At 44.4% G+C, this 27932-nt stretch overlaps 2 protein-coding genes across 2 annotated transcripts in view; one reads left to right on the top strand and one right to left on the bottom strand.

Moving 5' to 3' along the window:
• The window catches only part of Slc9c2 (solute carrier family 9 member C2 (putative)), a 49701-nt gene extending 42419 nt beyond the window's left edge, over positions 1-7282 (top strand). Inside the window, exons 22-27 of the mRNA XM_042054022.1 lie at positions 19-189; positions 1426-1557; positions 4405-4590; positions 6413-6497; positions 6593-6718; positions 7200-7282. Coding sequence (XP_041909956.1) covers positions 19-189; positions 1426-1557; positions 4405-4590; positions 6413-6497; positions 6593-6718; positions 7200-7282 — 783 coding nt within the window. The remainder of the gene's footprint in view (positions 1-18; positions 190-1425; positions 1558-4404; positions 4591-6412; positions 6498-6592; positions 6719-7199) is intronic.
• Positions 7283-15730: 8448 nt separating this feature from the next.
• Prdx6 (peroxiredoxin 6) lies at positions 15731-27559 on the bottom strand. Its single transcript, XM_038349100.1, is given in 6 exon segments — positions 15731-16619; positions 18651-18797; positions 20177-20323; positions 23014-23130; positions 23132-23172; positions 27377-27559. Coding segments are annotated over 6 exon segments (678 nt in total). The 5' UTR covers positions 27474-27559; the 3' UTR covers positions 15731-16490.
• Between the last annotated feature and the right edge of the window lie 373 nt (positions 27560-27932).

Below are 27932 nucleotides of genomic sequence, written 5' to 3'. Positions count from 1 at the left end.
ATAATCTCTCCCCTACAGTTGCATAGCTCATCTCCCACCTTTGGGTTAGACTCAAACCAGGGGACTGAAAGACGGTCGTCCAAGACTATGTTTACAGAGTACTGTACCAGTGGAGATGTACTTGGTGAGCTAAGCTGTTTGCTTAAGCGTGAAATTGAATATACTGCCATCTGTGAAACTACTTTGCAGGTACAAATAGTTCAGTTGTAGGTTATTAGTTAATTCTTAATAAGGAATGTCAGTATCTTTTCTCTAGTTGGGGTGTGATATTTTATTTGATCACATGATCAGCCTGGTAGCAGTATGGACTAGCTCAGAGAAGAGAGACTTAACCTCGCACAAATGAATCTCTGCTGAGCTCTGCTGCATCCTGCCTGTGGATAAGCTATTTAGCCTCTTTGAGTCTTGGTTTCCTTCTTATTTAAGTTGAGAGGAATCCTGTCCTTCGATGTCATGGAGATTAGATGATGTTATGGTCTGCAGTGTTACACTGTGTGAATTGCACCATTCTGAAAGCAGCCTCTGAAAGAATACTCATTTGTTTTCAAACTCCCTTCCTTTTGTTTACACTTGCCAAGTATCACGTTAGTTACTTGTTCAACAAAAAAGTGATTGAAATACCATTTGGTGTGGACAATCTCCCCCCCCCAAAGATATGCAGTTCCTATTACAAGTTGTTCTCTGATAGAAGGAGCAGAGTCTTAGGGAGATGTGGAGAAGCAAGAAGGAATGGTGCATCGTCAAATTGTACCATGTTGCCTGTGGGAGAGGAGGGAAGGGATGTATTTAGTCACAGATCTGAATGAGCTCATGACAATTCATTACGCTGGAGTTCCGGCAGAGAGGAAGGAGTTTTTTTTCTGGAAAGGGACCCTGTAAGCCGGGAGCACTGTGGAGGAACTGCAGTGAGAACCCCGTTTCCCGAATCTCAGGCTCATGAGCCAGAATTTCAACCTAACTATTGAATGATGAATATCTGGGTATAATTTTTTTTAAAAGCTTTGCTTTTTATTTTTAATCACTTGTAGGTGTGTACATGTGTGTGTGCAGGTGTGTGTATGTGAGTGAGCACAGGTGACAGCAGAGGCCAGAGGCATTGGATCCCAGGAGCTGGAGTTGCCCATGGTTGTGAGCCACCTGACTGGGTTCTGGGAGCCAGACCTGGGTCCTCTGTAGAAAAGCCAGTGCTCTTAACTGCTGAGCCATCTCTCCAGCCCCTCAGGGGCTACTTTAAAAGTATATACCTTCCACTGGAGCACAGATTTTTATCGTATTATATACGCTATTTCTTTTAAATATTAGAGTACCGTATTGATGCTAAAGTATCCTAGAGTTGGTAGCTGGTTGTCTGAGGAGATGGTGACCATCCTGTTTAATGACTGATTATAATTTAGTTGTCTGTGTCCTGGTACCTTGTTATTTCAGGCTTTCTTCATCTCCTTGGAGGATTTATATGAAGGTTTTGATGTCTTCTGGCCATCTCTGGAATATAAAATATGGCTCAAGCTTGCTCTTGGTGTTGCAAATCAGTATTTTGAACAAGTTATTGCTGGTGAGGTAAGTTATATGAAGAAAATGTCAATACATTTGTAGGCACTAATTTTTTTTAATGAAGTACATCCCATATTTTTCAGACAAAGATAGAAAGAAAGGTGGTGTTTGATTTTTTAAAAGTTGGTTTTAACAGCTGTCTCATCGTAAATCCCTGTGAGCCGTTAATCCTCTTGTCACAGTTAATTTTTCCAGGCTATCTGAAAGATCCTTCTAAAGAACAGAATTAGAAGCTTTTGAATAGGTAGATACCCCCAAATCTGAACTTATCATCAATCCAATCGGAAGAACTTAATGAACAACTCTGGACACACATCTCTTAGGTTTACAGAACTTGTTGGTGAGCTTTTCCTCCGATGTGTAGTGGTTCCAGTCTTCCCCTGGCCAGTGTCATCTGTAGCCTTGTGTTTGTAAGTGACTTAGTCTTTATTCTCACTCCTACTGTTAGTCAGAAGCCAAGGAGGTGACAGACCCAAAGCTCAACGATTTTCCCTTACTGTAAACCTTGGGTTAGAAACAGTGCGTCCTCCAAGCCAGTCAGATTTTGTTTCCAAACGATAATTACTTTTGGGAAAAACCTTGATGGAGTAGTAAGGCAAGTAAGAGCCTTTTCCTTTTATGTTGCCTCTCCAGAGGAGTAAGACAATTACTCGTCTAGAATGAGCCATTAAGACCAGGATGTTGAACTTTCTCAACAGCAGGACAACTGTTCTTTATACTTACATGTTGATTTACAGGCCATGCAAATTCATGATGTAAATAAGAATGTTCCAATATAAAATGTCAGGGACAATAATGTTTATCCACAACCCACTTAGCCATGCTATTGCTGTGATAAATAGTCTGACAAAAGCAACACCCAGGTTTATTTGAAGGCACAGTTCAAGGGCACAGCCCATGCTGGCAGTGAAGTCAAGGTCGCAGGATGATGCCACTGTCACAACACACCTGCCGTCAGGAAGTGGAGAGGGATGAATGTAGATTAGTGTTCAGCCTCCCTTTGCTACTCTGTGCCAGTTCAGGGTCCCCTGTCCAGAGAATGGTCCTGCCCACAATGAAGATGGAGCTTTCTACTTTAATTAACAGGTCAAGATAATCCCTCATGGACACACCCAGAGGGCCACTTCCCAGTTAATTCGAGATTCTTTCAAATTGACAGCACTATTACCTCTCCATTCTTACTCCTCAAGGAATATCTATTAGATTCCCCCCACCCCATCAGATAAGTTCAGAACCTCATTTATTCTGCCTAGAAAAAATGCATTTCATTTTTTCCCCAATAACTCAGCAGCTTTAAGAAGGGGAGGAGAGACTGTCCGAATCAAATAATGTAAATTCAGAAAAAACAAATTTAGTACTTTGGGTATTAAATTGCATCTTACACAACATGAGAAACTTGATTGTGTCCTGACTATTAGGTGATACTAAGGATCTCATAATTAGTTATTATTAACTCATTAATGACATTGTGATTATATAAACAATCCTTTTAAAAATGTCACTTTCAACTGAGAGTAGCGAGGTAGAAGCATGGATCAAGAGCAAGAGGTCAACCTCAACTACAGACTGAATCTGCTTTAAAATAAAGCCAAAACCAAAACAAACAAAAATAATTTTAGGTGTGAAAACCTGAGATGAGAGGGAAGCTGGGGTTTCTTTTAAAACACTAACAACAGGGCTGGAGAGATGGCTCAGAGGTTAAGAGCATTGCCTGTTCTTCCAAAGGTCCTGAGTTCAATTCCCAGCAACCACATGGTGGCTCACAACCATCTGTAATGGGGTCTGGTGCCCTCTTCTGGCCTGCAGGCATACAGACAGAATATTGTATACATAATAAATAAATAACTTAAAAAAACACTAACAGCAACAAAAAACTAACAACAACAGCAACAAAAAGAGAGAGCAATTGTGAGAAGATTTTGGGACTCTTTTCCTTCTGATAACCCCATGAAAGAGTTAACCAAAGAGGACACTTTAGCACTCCAGACATTCATGAATGCTCTTTATTTCTCTGCTCTGTCGAAGTATTCTCGCATTTTCAAACCCTGATAGCACACTCGCTTCTTCCCCCCACTTGTTGCAAAATTTTCCATAATCTATTTGCTAATTTTCTTATGTTTTTGGTGACCTGGCTGAGATGATGCCCCCAGAAAATAAGCCCTTCGCTTGCCTGTCGGTGACTGACAACCAAAGGCTTCCCCAAAAGCAAGGCGAGCTTCTGCTGACAGGAAACATCTGGTTCAGGCTTCCTTCCTTGGGTTGGCCTTGGGTGCCTTTGTCTTCACATAGCATTCTACCTGTATTCAAGGTGATCTACAAAGTTCCCCCACTCCTACATAACCTCATCTTACCTGGCTGCAGAGACTCTACTCCCAAATAAAGTCATATTCAAAGACACTGGGGCTTCATCTAAACCTTTGGGGTACGAACTCAAGTATATCCACAACAGCTGCTGTCCCATTCGAAAGTCTACGTTTCTGAGCCTTCCTGTATGGCCCAGATGGAATGCCTTCCTTGCCTTGATTTGGGGCTTTGTTATTATTGTATATTCATTTGTCAAGTGAGACATTTGCTTACTGCTAGAAGAAACCTATGAATCTTAAGCCTGGTTAAGCCTAGAAGTCCAGTAGCACATGGCTGACCACAAGGTGATATTGATGGCTTGTTCATCAGACAGGGAAACCAAATTCAGGGACATTTGCAAAAGCCATGCTAAACGTTAGATATATTCTGTCAATTCCAGAATCTCATGCATTCTGACATCTTCAAGGAATTCAGACAAGGGCACCTGTTTCCTTCTTGATAGCATGCATTCGTCTGTTTGATTTATAGAGAATTGTGATTTTCTTGCAGGATTTAAAGTTTCAGAAGTGTGTGGTGTCCAATTATGCATTTGTGGAGACTCTGTCAAGCTATAATGAAATGACTCTTAATCATGTGGCCATGAAAATTGTTATTCTTGTGTACGGCAATGTAATTAATAGCAAGACGGAAGAATCGCATGTTGCACCCAGCATTATTCCTAAGTCCTGTGATCAGGTAAAAAGTATAATTTCTAAAGAGCCATTTGCTTTGCATGGTGCTCCATAAGGAGCTTTAAAACTCAGATGACAACAGTTAATTTTGTTCTTAAAATAGCTAGTCATTAAGACAGCAAAGTTTGGAGCCAGGATTTAACAGTTGACTGGTACCTACTGGATGCAGGAGCCAAGCACGCTGCCCAATTATTTTGATCTTTGGCTTGCTACTTAATGTAATGAGGATGCAGGCAGCAGCCATGCTGTTAGTGTTATAATGGTAAATATACTGGCCTGCCCAATCACCTCAGTACCCTGTTTCTTTAAGAGACAAGCTCTGCCCACTTCCAATCTGATCTCATGCTTTCTCTCTTCCTTTTTCTCTCTTCATCCCTTCTTCTAAAGAGGCAGCCTCTCCTCATCCCCCTTTCCTCTTTCCTCTTTTTCTCTGTCCGTCTATCTCTCCTTCTTTTTCTCCCCTCCATAACTCCTTATCCTTATACCCGCACAATACCCACTAAATAAACTCTATACTCAAGCTCTCTCTGCATGGAGTATCTGTCTGTTTCCCACTCTCCACGGCCCCTCCCACTGGGTCCTGCCAGGGTCACCGGCGCCATAAATCCTAACAGTTAGGCTAACTGGGTGAGATAATTCAGAATTTAGAGACCTTAGTTCAATCACTGTTCCTCTCCTAGCATTCTGGGAAGCCAATGGGAAGGCTGGTTTTGAATTGTTGATCTTCGGTGTAGGTGTAACAGTAATCCACGGCTTGCTGGCCATTCCCTTCTTTCTAAATGAGGTATTCTAGTCCGGTTATAAGTAAAGTAGAGCTGGGTGGTGGTAGCGCACACCTTTAATCCCAGCACTCGGGAGGCAGAGGCAGGCGGATCTCTGAGTTCGAGGCCAGCCTGGTCTACAAGAGCTAGTTCCAGGACAGGCTCTAGAAACTACAGGGAAACCCTGTCTCGAAACCCCCCCCCCCCCCAAAAAAAAGTAAAGTAGACATTTTTGCTTTGGCTTCCACAAATAGGCAAAAGACATTTTTTCCTAATATTTCTTTGAAACAACATGGAAGGGGAATTCGAAATGAAAGGATAGGGCTTGCCTGGGTTTGTATGGTGTGTGTTGGAGTCCCAGCAGTTTGGCTGAGAGAGATATTAGTGAGTTGGAGGCCAGCCCCTAGTGTGGGAGGTCCTTCTTTCTTTCTGATTTTTGAGACAGGGTTTCTCCATAGCTTTTGGTTCCTGTCCTGGAGCTAACTCTTATAGACTAGGCTGGCCTTGAACTCACAGAGATCTGCCTGCTTCTGCCTCCCAAGTGTTGGGATTAAAGGCATGTGCCACCACCGCCCAGCTAAATTCTTCTTTCTATATGTTGCTTTTATCAGTTAACGAATAAAGAAACTGTATTGGCCTGTTGATAGGGCAGAACTTAGGTAGTCAGGGAAGACAGAACTGAATGCTGGGAGAAAGAAGGACCTTCTAATCTGATGGAGAAGGCCTGCCTGTTTGTTCCTGACCCCTGGTTATCTTACACCTGAAATAATCACACAGAAACTATATTAATTAAATCACTGTTTGGCCCATTAGCTCTAACTTCTTATTGGCTAACTCTTACAAGCCCCTGTCTCAGAAGACAAGGAAACAGACAGACAGACAGACAGACACGCACGCACGCACACACACACACACACACACACACACACACACACACACACGGCTTAGGCTGGAGACCTAGTGCTAAGTTTCAACTTGTTTCTTGCATTCTTTACAAAGACAGTTGGGAAGCAGCCCTTGGGGATCGATGTTCTTTTGACTAATTTTTATTTCTTTTGCCTTTAGATCCAGGGAATTTCAGATGTAAGCAAGCTTCTGATAATCCTGGCATCTGAGCCTGTCAAAAAAGATGCAGCTCCCCCTGCCATGGGTAAGGGATGATAACCTTTTAGTGGTGAGAAAACTACTCATAAATGCCAACGTCTTTTAATTCTGCAAAGTGATTGAAGGTGGTCCCCATTCTAGGGCTCACGCTGGCTGCCACTTTGGTTTTGGGAGGGTACCTATCAGCCACTAAAATCCATGTGGCTCTTGCCTCTCCTCTGTCCTTCCCTGGATACACCTTGATAACAAACAACCAGCCCTGGTCAGGTGGGCCAACAAAGTGCTATTGGGGTGCTATTTAAATTGGGAAAGGAGCGACTCCCACAGTGGGGTCAAAGGTGGGGAGCTGGTCTGTTCCCAGCAACTGAAGGGAATATGAAACCTTCATATTCCCACCTTCTTTGAGTATTACAAACTGTACTCAATGCCACAAGTGGACTGGATTGCTCTGGTTACACTTTGGAGGCCATTGAATAATGGAAGTCAATAGATGGCAATTCTCAGTCATGTTGCTGAGCACTGATTTCTCAGAGAAGAGGAGGTAGGAAGGCTTTGTTCTGGGGAAATATACTCAAGGACTTCATCCTGTGCTCATTGTCCTTGCCTTGCTGGGCTTTGTGTCAACACCATCCCACCTGTCCCAGCTTGAATACAGAATCAGCCTTGAAACATAACTGAGTGTACAGAGCATGAGACCATGCAATTCTTAATGAGTTGCTATTTTGAGAGTAGTTCTCTCCTGCCTCAGGCTCTCTGGAGGGTACTGGACAAAGGGGAGAGCAGTCATTAGTATTCTCCGGTGTGTTTGAGACACAAGTCACAAATGGTTAAGACCAGGTCTCAACCCAGTTCTTTGAGTTGGGACCCTGACACATATTTTGCTTTGAAAAATTTCAATGAGTTGCCATGGGAAAACATGTAGAAGTTTCACATTTACAAATGTAGATTTTGAGGTCTTCACCCCAAAAAAAAAAAAAAAAAAATCTACCAGTATGCAGCCCTCACTCCCACATGTAGCAAGAGTTAGTGAGACATCAACTGATTTGTATAGGGGAGTAGGCCTTCCTCTGGAGCACACACTGTACGCTCTAGGCTGCATACAGCCTGCTTTGTTTGGGGAACCTGCTTGCCAGCCTGGATGTTAGACCTTGAGGAGCATGTTACAAAGCTCCAAAGGAAGGAACGAAATGGGTGGGGGAGGGGAAGACTTGTGGAGAGAGCAGACTGGTACTCCAATACTCCTGTCTTTTTTTATTCTGTTCACCTCAGTCAGCGGTGGTCTTCGAACGACCAAGAAAGACTATAACTGGAAGAGAAAAGATGAGGTAATAAATTGGGCACTTGAAATAAATTTTTCTTTTTTCTTTTTTTTTGGGGGGGAGGGAATTTTTTCAAGACAGGGTTTCTGTGTGTAGCTTTTTTTGGAGCCTGTTCTGGAACTCACTCTGTAGACCAGGTTGGTCTTGAACTCACAGAGATCTGCCTGACTCTGCCTCCCGCGTGCGCCACCACAGCCTGGTGGAACAGATTTTTCTCATTGTGAATATCAATCTACATAGCTAAAATAAATTTCACAAGTCAGGTGTGGTGTCATGTACCTACAAAAGGGACAAATATCATTGCATTATTTCTGCCCCCTCTTTTCCTTCTAACACCTTTCATGGTCCCCTTTCCTTTCAAATTTCATGGCCTCTTATTTTGTAATCGTTGTTGTTCACATATATGTATGTGTAAATAGACATACATGTACAACCTGCAGAGTCCATTCAGTGTTGCTTCTATGTGTATTTTTTGAGGGGGCTGACCACTTGGTGATCAAATAACCATCTAGGGTGTTCACCTCCAGGTGGGTTAATTCTCCTCCTTCATCAGTCTGTCATTACCTGTAGTCCTTCATCTAGGGATGTTTTCTCCAATCCACAGGGGCATGTTAACTACAGTCACTGCTCAGGTCTTGTTAGGCAGCCAGATTGTTTGGATTTCACGAATATAGGACACAATCTTGCAGCACATTTCCTGTTCCTCTGGTTCTGACCATCTCTGTCCACCACCTTCTGTGATGCTCCCTGAGCCTTTTAGAAGGTCTGCATTGTAGATGTATCCTATGGGGCCGGGCACGCCACGGTCAGTCGTTCTCTGCATTTTGACTAGCTGTGGCTTTCTGTACCGGTCTCTGCCTGCTGCAGAAGAAGCTTCTTTGATGAAGGGGAGAGCTATGCTTAGCTGTGAGTGTAAGGACGAGTATTTAAAGTGCGGCTGGCCATTAAACTGGCTTAGGAAACAGGCAGTAGTAGGCTTTCCTCTGAGATGGCTGACCTCACTAGCCACATGGAGATGGCTAGGTTTACACCATCAGACATGAGTTCCCTCCTATCAAGTGGGCCTCAAATACAACTAGACAGCTGCTAGTTGCAATCAATTCATAAAGGCCATTATTACACTTTCAGGGATACCCTTCAGTGCTGATCACTGCTGCAGTTCCCAGACATCACAGTAAAAACTAGAAAGTTTGAAACATGTTTTCAAAGCCAGGTGTAGTTTTGCTTTCGCTTTTCTTGATCTCTTCAGCTGCCAGAGCTGATGTGGAGAAATCTGAACAATGCTGGAAGCCATGTCTAGATCTGGGGAGACAAGGGACTCATTACCCTGGGCCAGAACAGAGTAGAGCCCAGGTAGCAGAACTGTCTGCGTGCCCAGGATGATAGTGTCTCTCTTCAGTTCCTCAATAGCTCTTCTGAAGCAATGCCTACCTCTGGGTGGGGTGCATGAGCAGATCTCACAGGGTGACGGGAGATAGGAGAGATGGTGCTAAGGACAGGCCTCAGGCCTTCAGTAACCTCCCTCATTTTGATTTCTAATGGCTAGATACCAGGTCACCCTAAAAAAGCCTGTCCTCTAAGCAAAAGTGATACACACACATGTGCACACACACATGCACACACATGTGCACACAGACATGCAAGCAGAGCACATACATGTGGCACACACATACATGATACACACACAGTACCACACACATGGTATGCACACCTGATAAATGTGATACACATATATATGATACTCTCTCTCTCTCTCTCTCTCTCTCTCTCTCACACACACACACACACACACACACACACTTTTTCTCTCTCTCCATATTCAAGGAGATGTCCATGAGGCTATTCTAAGAGAAAATTTAGTCCTGTTACATACATTTACTATCAAGGTGATAAGCAGTGTACTTGTCAGAATAAATGGAAGCTGCCCTGATCAAGGTCATGGCAATAATAGTTCCTTTAAAATAGAACAACTCAGCTCTTTTTGGGTGGTTTGTCTAGGGTCATCCATTGCTTGCCTTTAAAGGAACCTCATTTCACAGGTAGGGATCCTGAGAATCAAACATCTGGGCTCCACACTCATTTCTCTTCCTTCCAGGCATCATCACTATCTCTGTTATTTGTAGGGCTGGGCAACTGAATGAACCCAGGGCCTAAAAGCATGCTGGTACCAGTGCACCTGCCAGGGCAGAGTACCACTGAGTCATAGTCCCAGCCCACAGGCCCCGTGATTTTTGAAAAAGTTTTCACTTCCACAATTTATGGAAAAAGTTCCCAGTGTTAATCCCAGCACTCGGGAGGCAGAGGCAGGCGGATCTCTGTGAGTTCGAGACCAGCCTGGTCTACAAGAGCTAGTTCCAGGACAGGCTCCAAAGCCACAGAGAAACCCTGTCTCGAAAAACCAAAAAACAAAAGTTCCCAGTGACTCTGTAATCATTCATAAAGTTAACCAGAATTTAAATTTCATTACCCTTCTTTTTCCTTAAGCACGCTTTTGATAGTTAATGTAACATCAATTGCCAATTAAATTAATGCAGTATCTCTTTACAGTATAGAAATACACACGTGGGCCAGAGAGATGGCTCAGTGGTTAAGAGCATTTGCTGCTCCTGCAGAGGACCCAAGTTTGATGGTTCACAGCCATCTGTAATTGCAATTCCAGGGAATCCAGGTTCTACAGACACTAGGCACACACATGGTGCACATACATAAATGTTGTGGGATATTTGATAGCACTGTGAACCCAGAGTTTGCATTTGCATTAATTGAATAAAATCAGCCTTGGGTCAGGGGCTGAGTTAGCCACTAATTGACAGAAAGTAATCATATATCTGGAAGACGATAGAGAGACACACAGGCAGTAGTGGGGGGAGGGGCTTCGAGTGACATGGGGTTTTTGTTTTGGTTTGGTTTTTGGTTTGGCAGAGGGAAGGACACTCACTTTCAGAGACACCAGCAAAGAGGGAAAAGGTAGCTAGTTGCTACTCAACCTCTCTGAGCTAGCAGGTTTTCACCGCAGCTTCTGACTCCCATGCCTTATTGATAAATAGAGTGATAGGGATTTAATTAAAAACTGTATCTGGTGGCAGCAACAGAACCAGTGCCTGTAGGAACAGAATTCCTGTCAGGCCGTGGCCTAAGTGGCCAGGCCTTTGCCAGAGAAGCAGGCCAGTAACTGGGGAGCTGCAAGGTCTGGCTGAAGAGCAGTCAAAATGTGGCCTCTGCACCGAAGGAAAAACAACACATACATGCAGGCAAGACTCTGAGGCATACAGAGTAAAAATAAACATATTCTCAGTGAGGTAACCCAGACCCAGAAAGACAATTATCACATGTACTCACTCATAGGTGGTTTTTAAACATAAAGCAAAGAAAGCCAGCCTACAAACCACAATCCCAGAGAACTTAGACAACAATGAGGACACTAAGAGAGACTCACATAGATCTAATCTACATGGGAAGTAGAAAGTAGAAAAAGACAAGATCTCCTGAGTAAACTGGGAGCATGGGGACCTTGGGGGAGGGTTGAAGGGGGAGGAGAGAGGCAGGGAGGGGAGCAGAGAAAAATGTAGAGTTCAATAAATATCAATAAAAATGCTAAAAGCAAAAAAGTAAAAACAAACAAATAAAAATTATAAACATACATCTTAATTGTATCTTAACTTAGAGACTTTAGTATTTAAGCTCTTTTAAGCAAAAATAAGATAAAAGCCTTCCAGCAATTTTTGATTCCATTTAATTGGTAAGGATCTTTTCCTGAAGTGTTCATAGTCTAATGTTTTTGCCTTTCTTTTGCAGTTTGAAGGTGGCCATCTCTTTAGAAAGACAAATTAGCGTGGCCGTTAGATGGAGCTGACACCCGGCACAAACAATGTTGACTTAGCCACTGCTCGAGCTGTCTGCTGCTGCATTCATTTCAGAAGCAATCAGTGGGTGACCACAGACACTTCAGATCTTGAGTAGCTAGCTGCATTATGCTTGAGATACTCAAAATTCTTCAGGATAATACAAAACTCTTTAAAACGGTGGGAAGAAAACCTTCTCCTAGCTTAGCACAAATGGTAACAGAGTAAGTTGGCAAATGAGGTGTGCAATTAACGTGGTAGTCTGAAGCACAACACTTGTGAAATTGCCATAATTGATGCTTCTCTGACACTTCGTATCCTCCCTCTCTAATTTAGTATGTGCTGAAAAGTGGGAAAATGGTCCATAATCTTGGTTCCTGAGAGCAAAGTTTAGGAGAAATCCACATCCTTGCATTTCATAGTCCTGCTTGATGTATCTTTCCATTTTCTTTTTAAAAGTCAAATAAAGTTGAATGTTAGAGTCAATGAATAACTTTTTAGAATCCATTACTTCTTATCATTTCAACCAGACTGAGAATATATGATAGTTTGGGGGAAATCATAATACAGGTAAGAATAAAAAAAATGTACAGGACAAAAAGTTGAGCTTTCAAACTTCTCAGGGCAGGTTCTGAGTGGCCTTCACTGTGTCAGGAAATGCCAGGAGTGACTGCACCCTACAGAAACCTAACTGCACTGACAACATGGGTTCACATTCTGATGTGATGTGCCTGGAAATAGGAGGAGCACATGGTGCTGCCACTTGACAGTGTCATGGGCCAAGTCCCACTCCCTCTCCCGTGACCCTGGCTTCTCATGTCAGCGAAACACCTGTGAAGAACTTTGATTCTGGTGGAAGGCTGCTTAGCTTGAATAGTCAGTTTTTCATAATGTAGGATTTACCTGAAGAGCCTCTGCTAAGGAATGACTTAGATCGGGGGCCTGTGGACATGTTTGTGGTGGGGATTGTCCTGACTGTTGATGTAGGAAGATCCAGCCTGTTGTGTGTGTGTGTGGGGGGTACCATTTCATAGGCTGGGCCCTGAACTGTTTACGAGTGAAAAAAAAAATAAGCATCCGTCAAGCAAAGATGCATTTATTCTTTTTGTCCTTGATTGGGGATGTGAAGTGACCACTCCTTGCCTTGACTTCCCCAAAATGATGGACTATATCCTAGTCAATAAGTGAAATAAACCTTTCTCCCTGTCACTTTTGGTCAGGGTGTTTTATCACTACACAACAGATGGCTTTGTCTTTGCAGTTAAGGGACCTCTTCTGGGACCAGAACTGTCACATGGCCACATGCTTGATACCCCAAGATGAGCTGGAACCTCCCCTTGCTACTCTGACCTGTCAGGCCTAAGAGGGAAACATCAATAAGCAACAACAGTGTTGCTTGGCCTGTCCTGTAAATGGTTGTGTTCTCAATCCTGGGCTCTTGATGTGAACGTACTGTTCAGTACACTTAGTGCATATTTAATCTTGCAGTCAAGTGTAGGTGGCCCAGATGCACTGGAAAAGGTATAAGTTTTACAGTCTTGCTTAGGAGGTCGATTAGCCTGCATTTGAAATGATTGGAAGGATGGTACTTCATTTACAGAATGCTTTGTGCTTCAGGTGATTAGAAAACAACTCAAAAGCTGCAAACACCAAGGAAATTTATTATCGTTGCATAACCCAAGGACAGGTATTTCAGAAGGTAGAAATTATAGACTAGTTTTTTTCTTTCTATTGTTATTCACCTGTTCTGTCCTAATTCTGTGGTTGCATGTTTTCTTGATCACAACCAGTAGGAGACAAAAAACAAAGCCCAAACCCTTTTGAGTTACTCTTTAGCTAAAGGATTATTTTAGAAGCCTGACATGGTGGGTGGCTCACACCGAGAATCCTAGCATTTGGGAGGAAAGACCAAGAGTTCAATAGTTCAAGGCCAGTCTCACCTATACAACACTGTCTCTCCCTGTGTGTGTGTGTGGGGGAATTCTAAAAACCCCTAGGAACCTTCTATTTGTGTCTCATGGGCAAGAATTATCACACACTCATTTCTGAACTAGTTAGCCACAAGAGCTGGGGCTTGCAGATTAGTTTAGGTTGGTTGGCCAGGGAGCCCAGAGATACACCTGTCTCTGCCTTCCCAGTGCCAGGATTACAAGCATGCCCTACCACACCTGGCACAGCAAGCATTTCACCAATTAAGTATATCCCCAGTTCCCAGGTAAGGATTTTGTTTTTTTAAAAGAAAAAACCAGTTAACATACCCTTCAAGTCAGAGTCAAAATTCTATTTCCTCAGCTTGCATGTAGGAACTGACAGCTTGTTTTGGCCATTTAGACCTAAGCCATTCTCTCCACTGGCCTCTTTATGAGGGTGGGGGTGAAAGCAGCTTTGGCAAGCACCCCTAGAGTTCATTTTGTCACTGTGCTCACCTAAAAGGCCATCTGTTCTAACTAGAGCATTTCTTAGTTCTGGAAGAGTCATTCGAGCTGCCTCTTCTTTCCTACTTTCTTGGGCCGGAGGTAGCACAGACACCTTTAATCCTGGCAGTTGGGAGTCTGGGCTACATTGTGAGTTCCTGTTTCAAGTCAAAACCAACAAAAAAGAAATTTCCTGCAGTCATTATTCAGCTTCAAGAATCAAATCTTTACATGGATAATAAAATTCATTAAAAAATAATTCAGTCCAAAATTTATCCCCCCCCCACCCCAACATTTAACATCGTGTTCAGGGTCACTCATGCCTTGGAAATGTCCATCTGAGTATTTTGTATTTGGTAACGGATACTTGTACCAAGCCTCAGTCTCAAAACTGTCTAGTGAGAAGTACCAGAATTCAGTTTTTTAAAGAATTTTTATACTGACATTATTAACGTGGGTGGAACAGTCAAAATGCCAAGATTTAGAAGCCTGTGTGAGGAGGTGCAACACGTTTATGGAGATGAGGGAAAAGGCAATGAATCTGGCTTAGAATTTACTAATTCAGTGGTAAACAGTCCATTGATCAATAAAAACTAGACTCAAGTTTGAGCAACTAACAATGGCAATTTAGAATTTGAACTTTGTCACTAAAGTTGACACTACAGGGCATGGTGGTGTCCTCTTGCAAATCCTTGCACCTGGAAAGCTGGGGCAGCAGGACTGATTTCAAGGCCAGCCTGGGCTGCAAAGCAAGATAGTATCACAAACAGCAAAAACCTCAGTAGGAAATTGAAGCCAGACTTCCCATGGAAAGCAAGCACTAAAATAAGCCAGTGTTTAAGGGAGAAGAGAGCCAGTCATGAGGTACCTGATAGGTAGGGGAATAACAGGAGACAAAGGCAAGGAAGTCAGGAAATGAACTGTCTGGGTCACATCTACAGCACAGCAAGGGGCTCCTCACCAGACCCAGGATCCACCATTGCCTTAAATACTCACTGCTTGTCGGGCGGTGGTGGCGCACGCCTTTAATCCCAGCACTTGGGAGGCAGAGGCAGACGGATCTCTGTGAGTTTGAGACCAGCCTGGTCTACAAGAGCTAGTTCCAGGACAGGCTCCAAAGCCACAGAAAACTGTCTCGAAAAACCAAAAAAAAAAAAAAAAAACAAAAAAAACCCAAAATACCCACTGCTCAAGCAACCCAGCCCATAGCATCTTTGCTACAACCCAGACCTAGGACCACAAACGCCTTTCTACCCTGTCTAGTAGCATTGTGTATTCCCAAAACCATTCAGTTTGGAGTAGGGAAAAAAAAAAAAAAAACATAATATACCACCATCTCAAAAGCTTTTTTTTTTTTTTTTTTTAATGTGAGACCCTATTGGCATGTATGCGTTTATGCCAAAAGAGGGCATCAGATCCCACTAGAGATGGTTGTGAGCCACCATGTGGTTGCTGGGAACTAAGGGCCTCCGGAAGAGCTGTCATCCTCTTAATCGCTGAGTCATAAAACAGGAAGTAACAGAGTGGCCCAACACATGTGAGAGAACCCTATCCTTCAGTGGCTCCTGTTTCACGTGAAATCTTATTTATCTGTCCTTGGAGAAAAATACCCACGTCAATACTAGCAAGAAGGAAGCCTGCTTCTGCCCCTTGGGCTAAGTCCTCTAGGCTAGGGCTTCAAACGGTGACACCACAATTTTCTGATCAGTTTCAACAAAGGATTTTATTTGTTGAACCCCAAAAAGCAGAATTCAGGAAAGTGGCAACCTACTGCTAGGACAGCTTAGTGGCAAACCATTCTGTCGCCGCCTGTCCTTACAAGGTGTGTTCACATGTACATGGCATCAGAGCAGACAAACAGGAACCCCCTGGAGGGATGAGTGGTCTTGGGTGCACCTCCCTTCTTCGCAGGGCAAAGGAAGCCTCTTCTGAGCCCCCATTTGACAGAAACGCACCAGATTCCCGATAGCACAATAGTTAGAAATTTCCCTGGGCTGTTCCCAAGTTTGTTACTTATGAAAAATACAGAACTTAAAGTTTTCCCCATTTCATTATTTTCCAAAATGGGTAACAGAAAATCCAATTTAGAGGCTACAAAAGGTGATAGACATTCTACCATGGAGCTGAGTGAGCTTCCCCTACCCCTACCTGACACTCTAGCTTGTTCTTCACAAACCCTGCAGAGGTCAGAGTTTCTACTACAGAACGCATTTCAGAGACAGCCGGTCAGCAGAACCCTGAGTTGGACGGAGGGGCAGAATGCTGGTGAAGGCACAGAGTAAAGAACCCCAAGAAAGTTTTGGTGCCATTTCCATTTAATGAGCCAGTAGTATAGTGACCTAATGACTTTGGCTGTGATCACACAGCCAGGAAGGTTTCTATGGAACTGGGCGAGAACAGATGACTGTCAGCTGGTGTCCTCAGGTCCACTGTGTCCGAGCAGCTGCAGCCAGCGTCCACAGACTTAAGGCTGCGGGGTGTAACGGAGGTACTTCTTGCCAGACGGGAGGTCTTTGGTGAAGACTCCTTTGGGAAACAGACTTTTGGCTTCCTCTTCAGAGATGGTGGGCAGGACCATGACGCTCTCGCCCTCCTGTCGGGAGATGGTGCAATTCAATCTTACAGCAAGGGTAAAGGTCTTTAATGAGAATTAGCTACAGGAGATTGGCGAAGGATGGTGGCAATGAAGGGAAGCTAGTACTCTTTCTTCTCTTGAGGAACTTACGGTTTTACAAATTGATTTCTGACATGTTTGTTAGGAAAGTATTTCTCCATTTTAGGTAGAAACAGTGAGGTTTTAAATCCCATCATAGCTGGGCAGTGAAGGGACTCTAGCCAGCATGAGCTTGACAGACATGGCTCTGGCAGGCCTTGCCCTTCTCCCCCATTCCCTCTGCTTTGCTAAAAATCCTTAGGTTACAATCCTACATTTAGCTAGCTGTCAAGGTCTCTTCCCCTATTTGGCCACTTCCTTCTCCTAAGGCCAACTATCAAGGTTCAGCTTTCTTAGCATTGAAGTCCATCAACTAAAAGCCCCCTTGGCTATCTTAACATGCCCAACTAAAATTAAACAATCCAGCTGGACACAAGGTTTCCCCCTTTACTTTTATAAACCACCATTTTCCTATATCCCATGTCTGTCTCCTCTCTATTCAGAGGGAGTCCTTTGTCCGTGTGCCCCTCGCAAATATTGCTCCCCCCTTTCTCTTGCCCCCACCCCCCATTTCCTGTCTTTGTCTCTTATTCTCTGGTCTTCGTCTGTCTGGGGCAAATCTCCTTTCAGGTGAGAACTTGGTTTGGGGGTCCTGAGCTGATACTTTCTCTTCCAGCCATCACACCTTAAAATGTAATTCTAAATCTACCCCTTGGTTTACAGGATCGGATCGGGCTACATTCCCTCTCACCTCCCATTCCCCACTCAACTTCCTGAAAATGCAGATGACTTGCCTGTCAGACAAATCAAAACCGGTACACAGGCTAGCAATACTAAGATACTCTTGGTGTATCTTGTCCTATTAATCTGCAGAGATCTTTCTTAGGTATTAAAAGTTTATGAACAATTTGGGTGTGGTGGTGCATGCCTGTAATCTCAGCACGCACAAGCCTGAGGCAGGAGATTAAAAATCCAAGGCCAGCCTATTATAAATACTGAGATTTTATTTTAAAAGGGGTGGGGGAAGGGCTTAACTAATAAAACACAGTGCTTGACTGGCATGCTTGAAGCCCTGGGGGTTCAGTCAGTCCCCCAGAATCTTATAAAACTGGGCATGGTGGCACAGGCTTGAAATCCTAGCACCTGAGAGGAAGCAAGAGGATCAGAAACTCAAGGTCATTCTTGGCAACCTGGTGAGCTTTAAGGTCAGCCTGAGCTACAGGGGACCTTGAGACTTTATCTTAAATTCAAACATAAAAACACAAGCCTGAGAATGTGCTCCTTTAGACTAATGTGTACAAGGTTGGAGCTCTGGAGAAAAGAAACGCTGTAACACCAGCACACCACAGTCATGGAGCCGCCACGGCAGGCTTGAAGCAGCCGACTAAGCTCTTCTTTCCTTGCTATGTAGCAAGGCTGAGCTTGAACTTGTGATGCTCCAGCCCCAGCCTCTAGGATCACAAGTCCCACAGTGTCCAGATCCAATAAGGTTTTACTATAAATATTTGCTTATCAGGTAATGGTTAGATGAAGTGATTCTTATTTATACATGTCGAGTATCCTGTATTTAAAGAGGAAGTGTTTCACATTCGGACGTTTTTTGATATGGAACATGCGCACATCCAGTTGAACGCCTCTGATCTCCAAAACTTGACGTGATGAAATGCATCAAGAAATTTTTGATTCTGGAGCTGTGGACCTGGGATATTTGGGATTAGGGATGTTTAACTTCTAGACAAAAAAGGGGACCATTGTGACAGATGTGTTGAAGTTTGTAACAGTTAGCAAAAATCATAAAATTTTGTTTTATGTAGACAGTGTAAATGATCTCTTAAACAAGTCCTCCTGGTATACCAGACCGGGACAATAGAAACACCCCAGGAAAGCCAGATCCTGAAGGTGGCCATCAGAGACTGACTCTCCAACCTTCCTTATGGGCAAGTGGGGCACCTAGTTGTGGAACAGCCTTACCTTCCAATCAACCGGGGTAGCAACCTGTTTTGTTGCTGTCAGCTGGAGAGACTTAATTACTCTGAGAATCTCATCAAAGTTCCTGCCAGTGGTGGCTGGGTAGAGAATCGACAGCTTCAGTTTCTTGTCAGGGCCAAAAACGAACACCTGTAAAGCAGACACGCGGGGGGGGGGGGGGGGGGGGGGGTGTGGGGGGGTGGGAGGGTGGCTTTTTAGTCTGACAGCAAAGCCGTTACCAGACGCTCAGGTTCATGAGCTCGCTGCCTCATTTCCCCCTATTCCAAAGGAGAAAACAGAACTGGCAAAGGAAAATGGATTTCATTATAGGGCAGACAAACCAGGGAGTAAAAGACCTTCCCAAGGCTGTGATCCTTTAATACAGTTCCTCATGTTGTGGTGATCCCCCAACCATAAAATTATTTATTTAGATCGACATTAGTTGCTATTATTAATAATAATACTTATTATCATTTAGTTGTTACTTAACTACATAGCTGTACTTTTGCTACTGTTAGGAATAGTAATGTAAAGATCTGATACACCACCCCTGTGAGAGGTTTGCTTGACACTCCAATCAGATGCTCTAACAGTCCTCTGTAATTTAAAAAGAATTTTATTTATTTTGCGTGTGAGGGTGTGGGTGTACACACATGCCAGTGTGATAGTGAAGGTCAGAGATCAGCTTGCAAGCGCTGGTTCTCTCCAGCACTGCATAGGAAGCCAATCAGATCCTCAGGTTTGGCGCCCTCACCTGCCTAAGCTATTTTGCTTGACCCAGCATAACATTGCTATAGAAAAGATAGTGCAGATGCCAGGAACACACGCATATCCATTTACTCAGAGCTGTGGGAATGTCTTTGTTCCTATCTTGGTACAGATGCCTTCATCTTTCCCTTTTAGCATGGGAGTCCTGGAGAAATTGTAATTCTTTGGGGTTCATTGTTTTAAGGTCCCTGTCCCAAAGTCTCCAGAAAGCTCTAACATCATTTAGTGTTCAAAGATGTAAAAACATAGAAAGAGAACAAAGGGGGGGGGGAAGAGTCTGAGACACAGGTCATTCCCTTTTCTGTTACTCTTCAAAGTTTGCTGTCCCAGAAAGAAGAAAGTGTCATGTAAATTTTCAGAGAAGAGCCCCAGGGAGTTATGGTAGGCCACCGAGGGCTGGTCATCATGAACATATTGCTAAGGTGAGCTGAGCCAGGCTTGGTCCCCAGTGAGCGAACAGCAGAACAAGGAAGTTCAGGACTGGCCTGTCAGACTGCTTTAAAGATGGCTGGCAGGAGGTAATACAGATTCTTTTTTTTTTTTTTTTAAACACTAGCAAACAGTTTCGGATGAACTACTTATTGATGCGTAGTACAACAGCTACAAATTAAATAAGTTTGAGCTGGCTAGTTCAGCCACTCTGCCCCAGCATCTGGATAATAAGAACAGCCACTGGCTCACAGATGTCTCAGAACGGTAGATATTCCTCCTCTGCTTCCTTGAGTCGGCTCAAACAATCACATGGGGCTGCTAGGACTTACCACACGGGCCGTCACGGGCATGCCCTTTTCATCCTTCTCTGATGGATCCAGCATGCCCAAAAGGATGGCAAGCTCCCTTTTCTTGTCATCGATGATGGGGAACGGTAACTTTTCTGTGGGCTCATCACCATTGTAAACATTGATGTCCTGAAACGGAGGAGAAAGGGGAAAGAGAATTTTAAACTTCACGCAGTTTTCTGCATTTCAGCAGTGAAGAATCAACACTTTGCAGGCTGAGGAACCACCACAGTCATGTTCTCAGGGGTCTCAGTCAGACACGACGAGTGGACACATGTGGTTGCCATTATTCACTGACAGGAGTATTAGCACAGTATGGCACACACAGGCCAAAGCCCTTTCCACGCTGAACTCTTTAAATTGATAGGACCCTGGGGGTGAAGGAAGGAAGGAAAGCCGCAAGAAAGGGGTGGAATGTCTTCTACATGGGCTCTGAAAGATGGGAAGGCTTTCACTGGGAAAAGCAAGGCATTTGGGGAAGTCAACATTAAGGAAACATGCAGGCAAGTCAACACATAAACCACTGTAGGAAAGTGAGATTTTAGGAAGTGACAGGAAAGCGAATTTAAGATTAGAAAAGGTGTTTATTATTCATGTGAAGCTCATGGTCAGACCTGAAACCTACTTCGCATTTCTTCAGAGATGAGAGGAGCTAAGAGTGACATTAAAACTCCGAAATGAATAGCAGCGGATTTGAACATATGCATTAATTTTACTACTGAGTTGCCTGTGGCTGTTGGTCACTGGCTGCCTATTGTTTAGTCACCAGATAAATAATAACCAATATGGGTTCCTGCCTGCACACCTAGAGCTTTCCTGTGGCCTGTCACATGCTGAAGCTCACACTGTCTTTGAAGTTTGGATTTATTTTCTGTTCCAGACAATCACAATTCTGGAAACTTTTAGGGCAGGTAAAATGAACCTGGGTATGTTCCTGTACATACAGGTGTGAGCTCTAAACTCTTGGTAATCTGTGATTTAATATTGATAGTCATTAATTCTTGACCTTGTCACTTGCTTAACTGTGACAGCGCATTACACTCACGGACAGCAAAGCACCATAGTTACTGGTCTTTATTTTCCCAGCTAGCACTGGACGAACATTGGCTGAGGTTCAGATCACACTGACGTCCTCCTTTTCAACTGGCTGAGCTCGAGGAAGTCATCCCAATATCCTTTACAAAAATAGCTTATGGTAAAGGACTTTGCTGTGGAAATGCCAGTTACCATTACTGCCAAGCCGTGCAGAATGAAAAAAATCTACCTCAAGGAAGATGGTGACCTTCATTATCCATCACCCCTTTGATCCTAGACATTTGGGATTAATTGGTGTGAAATGACCATGGGATTTAGCCCAACTCACACACCAAAACGACGTGTGTTATGTGTGATTGGCAGTGCCTGGTATGTGCATAAAACACACACACACCACACACCACACACACACACACACACACACCTATGATAGGTATTGCACGGTATACTGTAGCAAAGTCGATTAAAACATCTTGTTACAAATATGTGTTAAATACTTCTGCACAAAGCATACAAGTTCAACAAATACTGACTGTCACCTATTCTGAGAACTTCTGTAGCAGTGAACTAGAGTCTACCCCAGCAGGGTCCTACACTCACAAGTGGGGAAAACATTAGCAACCTGCAGTGATTTAGACGGTGTCAAGGTAGGTGATACAGAGAGTCATCATGCCTCCGAATTTTAGACAAGGACAAAAAGGGGGGTTTTAATGAGGTGCATCAAAGCAATATAGGCAAGGCAGATGGACGTATTTTGTATGGAATGCCTAGGAATGTGTGGATAAACCAGACGTGGGATGTGAAAATACAAGGAGTTAAGAATGGCTCTGGAGTTTCAACTTAGTAACACCAAAAATGTTGCTGCTCATAGTGGAGAATGAAAATGATTTTGGGATAAATAATGGGGCCCAATTTTAGATATGCTAAGTTTAGAGTGTTTAGATATCCCAGGGAAATGCAGAATAGGCTGGCTTTACTGACCTGGAGGCCAGGGGGATGGGACTCTGAGAAGCAATTCATGGGTGTTACCTGAAGATGTGAGCAGAAGAGCTCACCAAGGGAGAAAGTACAGACAGAAAAGGGAAGTGGCCCATGAAGTAAGCTTGGGCCAAGTTCCGCACAAATTAGAAACTGGAAGACAATGAAGAATGATTCTAAGCATGGACAGCTGGAAGCAACATCCTGAATACCAGGAAAAAAGGAAGGTAGAGAGATCAGCCTGAGCTGAAAGCTATTGGAGAACAGGGAAGACGGCGACAGAGATCCATCATTGGACATAGAAACACAGAGATCCTGTGAAGTTGAAGTCTGACTTTCAATTAAGCAATGAACTCTGATCCCCAAGTTTATGTACACTTTTATCTCGGAAACCAAGTTACACTCTATGTAACTAAGATATAATAACCTCAGAATCAAAGTCAATGCCAATCAATACTTCTGATACAGAGAGGGAAGAAAGCAAAGTGTCCATTTTCTTACTAAGGAACACAAAGGACTTTCCGAGACATATTGCTGGTCACCAAGAAGTGTACAGGTTTTTCTTCCCAGAGACTGGTGGGGATTAAGTTTCAACCCCTAATCTTTCCTGGTTCTTGTTTAGAGCTGTGGAGGGGGCTGTGCCACCAGTCAACTCATTAGCACATTACAAAAACACTGCCTTTGGAAGATAGTAAGGCTATTAGGAATTGTGTGGAAGGCAACTAGAAAGGAGGAATACACACACACACACACACACACACACCACACACACACACACACACACACAATCATAGATAGAACTATACCTTGCTCCAGGCAAGATGGTCCTCAACACTGTCTATCGAAAGAGCAACATTTTTAACATTCATCTTGGCAAACTTCTGGTGCCAGCTTTTGCAGCTCTGCCAAAGCTCTGTGGTGCATTACTGGGGTAAAGTCCCGGGGGTGAGAAAAGACGAATGCCCCATCTGGAATGAAGAAGAGGGTCAAAACTGATCTGTGAACAGGTATTATCATTCATGCAGAATGAAAACTAATACCTGCATTCAAAACAGGTTTTACTTTCTTCAAACACTTGCTTAATGAAGACTTTTAAACATTTTAGTTCCAACCTTGCCTCCAGAGAAGCCCAAGTGGACCAGCAAGTGTCTATCAATATATACAATTTTATTTATCCCAATATATAAAAAATCACGATAAATGGTTCAAAAGGACTCATTTTATTATTTATTTTATTTTTTTTTGAGACAGGACTTCTGTGCAGCCCTGGCTGGCTGTCCTAGAACTTGACCTGTAGATCAGGTTGGCCTTGAACTCCAGAGAGAGGGCCTGCCTCTGCTTTCTGAGTGCTGGAATTAAAAGGCATGCACTACATAACCCGGCCCTTTCTTAACTATGGAGTCACCATGACTCCTTTTCAGTCAAAAAAATGTGTGCTATTCAAGCCAAGGGCCCTATTGAAATATTTCTAGGACTTTTGTTTTGTTTTTCTAGCACAAACTTTGCTATTCAGCATCTACACATGCCCCAGATCCAAAGAGATGCCCCTGGCTACAGAAATGAACAGGTTATGTAACCCAGAGGGGACAGGGCTCTATCCTCGATTTCTAGGTAGAATTTAGGTTGGTACTTGGCTTTCTGGAAGCAGCTAGATACAAAATCTTTCAGAAAGCCACTTGACTGATCTAACTTGTTGAGCAATTTGCACCATGCCAATACTTTAACAGGTGCAGATTCACTTTAGACCAAGCAGGTAGAAAATATACAGATATCCTACAACATAGATTTCCACTCTACAATTCTTAGGTAAAGGTCCTAAGGTACAGATCCTGAGGATGACTCAGGCTCCCCAAGAAACTGGGGGGCACTATTTCCTTTGGCAACAGAAGCCGTTCTTACAAGTGGAAGGAAAACGCAGCACTGGGTTCTGTGCACTCACCACTGCCTGAGCCACCGGGTGGCAAAGGTCATGAACCGAGACAGATTGCTCAATCTGTATCTAGATACTCAGGGTTTGGTAAATTTCCGTTCCCTGAGCAAAACAAGGGCAGGCGCAGTTACTACCTTCTACCCAGCTAACTTGACTTCCCCACTGACACCTGCACTCACTCGGCTCCCAGGGCAAGGGAGGCCTTCTTCTTAAAAGGAAAGGCCCAGCGAAAAGAGCTAGGGATGCTTGAAGACTGTGGAGGTATGCACTGCATGAATTCTCTTAATAGGGGGGGCGTGGTAGGAAGAGGGGACATCTTTCAAGATTTAATCTAGCTGTGACATGTTAGGCCCTAGATTCTATGGAAAAGACCCCATGTAAGGTTCAAATGTTGACTTAGAGGACAAGAAGGCTCGAGAAGATGAAGAAAAGAAAAGGAACAGGGCATTTCTTTATGTGTTATCTAGGAGCGATGAATTAGATTTTTTTTCAATTGTGTGGGCAAGTGTGTTTTGCTGAGTCATGCTGAGTGGACTTGGTTTTACTCTCCTCAACACACTCCAGTCTGTCCTAGGGGTATTCCGAGAAGTGTCTCTCCTGGTCCACCAGGTCCTGGCTCTTTCTCACTTTCATAGGAAAAAAGCTTTCCTCTCCTAAGAGACGGTCTCTACTTCTGCCAGGAAACCTCTGGTACAGGTTGTTGATTAGTGGAAGAACCCCAAGTCATACTACGAAGATGATCTTCCACATCCAGAGGCCACACCAAAGCGAAGCAAACCACAGAGCACCTAAATCCTTGTTTCTTAAGTGTAAGAGGCAGAGCAGACACCTGTAATGTTTAAAGTTCATTTTCTTTCCCTCCAAAGGATACCAGAGTCCGTAATTGGCAGTTTGACTTGAGATTATCGACAGAATGGAGTTAGGGTTCGGAAAAAAAATAGGCAAATTCCATGTACTGTAATGGTACATAGAGCGGAAAAGCCTTCCTCTGGTATGACTCCTGTCCTCTAAGCCCACTTCTGGGCTTGCTTTGAAGGTTACCTCCTCTTCTTAAGAGGAGGTTTGTTTGTTTGAGAACAGTCCTGGCTGTCCTGGAACTCGCTTTGTAGAACAGGCTGGTCTCGACCCACCTGCCTCTGTCTGGGATTAAAGGTGTGCCTACCACCAGCCCAGCTACTGATTTGAGTTTTTACTTAAGAGACAGAGTCTCAGTGAGCTGCCCAGATTGGCCTTGAATTTAGGATCTTCTTGCCTCTGTCTCCCAAGATGCTGGAATAAATAGGCTTACACATCTGGATGCAGATGGGAAACAGCATTTCAAAGCAAATCTAGATAGATGTAGGTCAATAAACAACCGCAAAGGACCTCCCTCCCCCCCATAGTTATTAGTTATCTTCATAGTACTCGTGCTAGATTCACAGTTATCTGTAATCCATACTGATGCAGAGTTCCAGCAAGGTCTCACATGTCCGGGGGTGTGGGTACAGGCAGGAATGGGAAAGAACATTGTGTAAATCCTCTCTGCAGTCTTGGATAAATATTAACACCTAGGTTCTAAGAATGAGATAGGCAGTCATGCTCAACTCTAGTCTTCTTCTGCAGGGTCCGAGAGTTCATTTGCTACTTTTTTCTAGTCTGCCTTTCTCTTTGAAAAGCTCTGTCTGCTCTGCCATGGTCAGCAGATGGAAAATGGATGCCAGGCAAGAATCCTCACCTGGTTCTCTAATGCTGATTACCGGTTAGTTTCATAAACTGCACGGACTTCCCACATACACACACCGGATACTGGATATAAAAAGGACACAAACCCAGGAGTTTGTTAAAACAATGGAGCAGGGGCACTGAAACTCCAGAACTACAACGGAACCTGACAGGTATGCAAAATGCTGACGGAAACAGCATTGGTGCCCTCAGGAGCAGTAAAACGAAGGCAACATCGGTGTACTCCTCGCCATTAAAGGGCCACCACTGTGGCTATCAGCCGCTAAGGCAGGCAGCCGGGGATGCAAACGCAGAGGGGAAGGGTGCCACTGGGAACAAAAGAGTCTCAAAGAAAAGTGTGGGAGGCACGTGGTCGTGGCTTTGGAATGGCCTAAGGTGGCAAAATGGGTCCTCAGGATCGAAAAGGCTCTGAACAACCCCCTCTCGGCAAACTGAAAGCTAGATTAAGAAAATCTCAGAAGAGAGAAAATTGGGATGCAAGCTGAGAGATTCCGAAAGCAAAGGAATCCAGCTAAACCAAACCTGCGTAGTATCATCTCGACCTCAAAGCCGAAATGGCAATCCTAGCCTGCTCAGGAATCTTCAGAGTGAGACTGGAAGTTGTTTATAAGAATCCTCTCTAGTTCTGGGATAAAAGGCGTGCACCACTTCGGTTTTTTATGGCAAATTAAGCGTAGCGAACTAATGGTGATTAAAAGGTATGTGTTACACGCGGCCTGGTCTGTAAGGCTGGCCAGTGTGGTCTGTAAACTCTCTGAACTTCAGGCAAGTTTTATTTATTAAAATAAAAATGAAATGCCACTACATTCAAACTGTTGCTTATTCTGGAATGACAGCCACACCCACACAGTGTTCCTGGTTTCTTCCAAAGCCGTTACACAAAAATCTTATTTTGACCACTGACGTCGACTCTGGACAAAAAGTCTTCTGGCTACTTATTTGGCACATGGTAGTTTTAAAATTTTTCAAAAGTCCGAAACTTCCACTTTCAGAAGTTAAGTAGGACTTTGGATAACGCGGAACAATCCCGCTAATCGGTGACTGTGTACTTTGACTAAGGCTTTCTGCACCCACCTTCGGTCGGGTGCAAATTCTAGAGCGGCGAGAGGACGGGCAGCGCGACCCTGGGCAAACGTCCCAGGAAGTGACCTCCAACACCGCACATCCCTGCTCCACCTCCCCTGGGCTTTCGGTCGACAGCGTTACAAGTGAGCATTGTTTATTAAGCCAGGTTAAATAGACAACAAACCGTCCGCGGTAAGGACCCTTTCCCCCATGCCAATTTAGCCACATTGAGTCAGGGAAGGGATCCGATGATCAGCTAAGGGCAAGGCCAGGGGTCGTAGGTCCCCAGTAACGCCCGGGGATGCTCAGCGGAACCCCGGCAGCGGGCACGTGCGGGAACCGGTGGGGGGCTAAAGCAGCGGCGCGCCGGGGCCGAGCGCAGCGGGGAAAACAAAAGCCGGGAAGGCAGTTCTGGGGACCTGACATCTGGCAGGGCGACGCGGTGGTCACTTACGAGTCTCCCAGGAAATCGTGGAAGCGGATTGGGCCGATGGTGGTATTGGCCTCAAAGTTGGGGGCTTCGTCCCCGAGAAGCAGCCCTCCCGGCATGGCGGCAGCGGTGACGCGAGGAACAAGGAGGCGCAGCCGCAGCAGCAAGCAGCCGGCGGGCTCCGAAGAAGCCTAGTTCAGAGCTGGCCGAATGGGCGGGCCCGGGGGTGAGCCTGGGCGGGGCCGGGGGCGGGGCCGTCCGGGACCAAGTGAGTCAAGCTTCACGTGGAGCCTGCTGGGCGAGTAGGATTCAGGAGCGAAAGGAGGCCACGTGCAATCGGAAGGTAGCTTAAGGCGGAGAATTGCTGGGGTCCTATAGAGTCCCGTGGCTCTGCAAAGACGCTCTAGGCGATCAGCCCAGGTTCTCCCGCACCCCACTCCTGTCAGACTTCCAACTGAGGGGTTTGGTGGTGCACCCCTCTTTCACTGTGAGCATCTAGCGCTGACTCCTCAGCCAACCTAGGCTTCAGAGGTTTCTCAGGATGTGGCAAGACCAGATGTGTGTGGGGATGAAAGCCA

The sequence above is a fragment of the Arvicola amphibius genome, chromosome 12 (genome assembly GCF_903992535.2).
Source record: "Arvicola amphibius chromosome 12, mArvAmp1.2, whole genome shotgun sequence".
Lineage (NCBI taxonomy): Eukaryota > Metazoa > Chordata > Mammalia > Rodentia > Cricetidae > Arvicola > Arvicola amphibius.
This window is presented reverse-complemented; position numbering and strand designations above follow the sequence as displayed.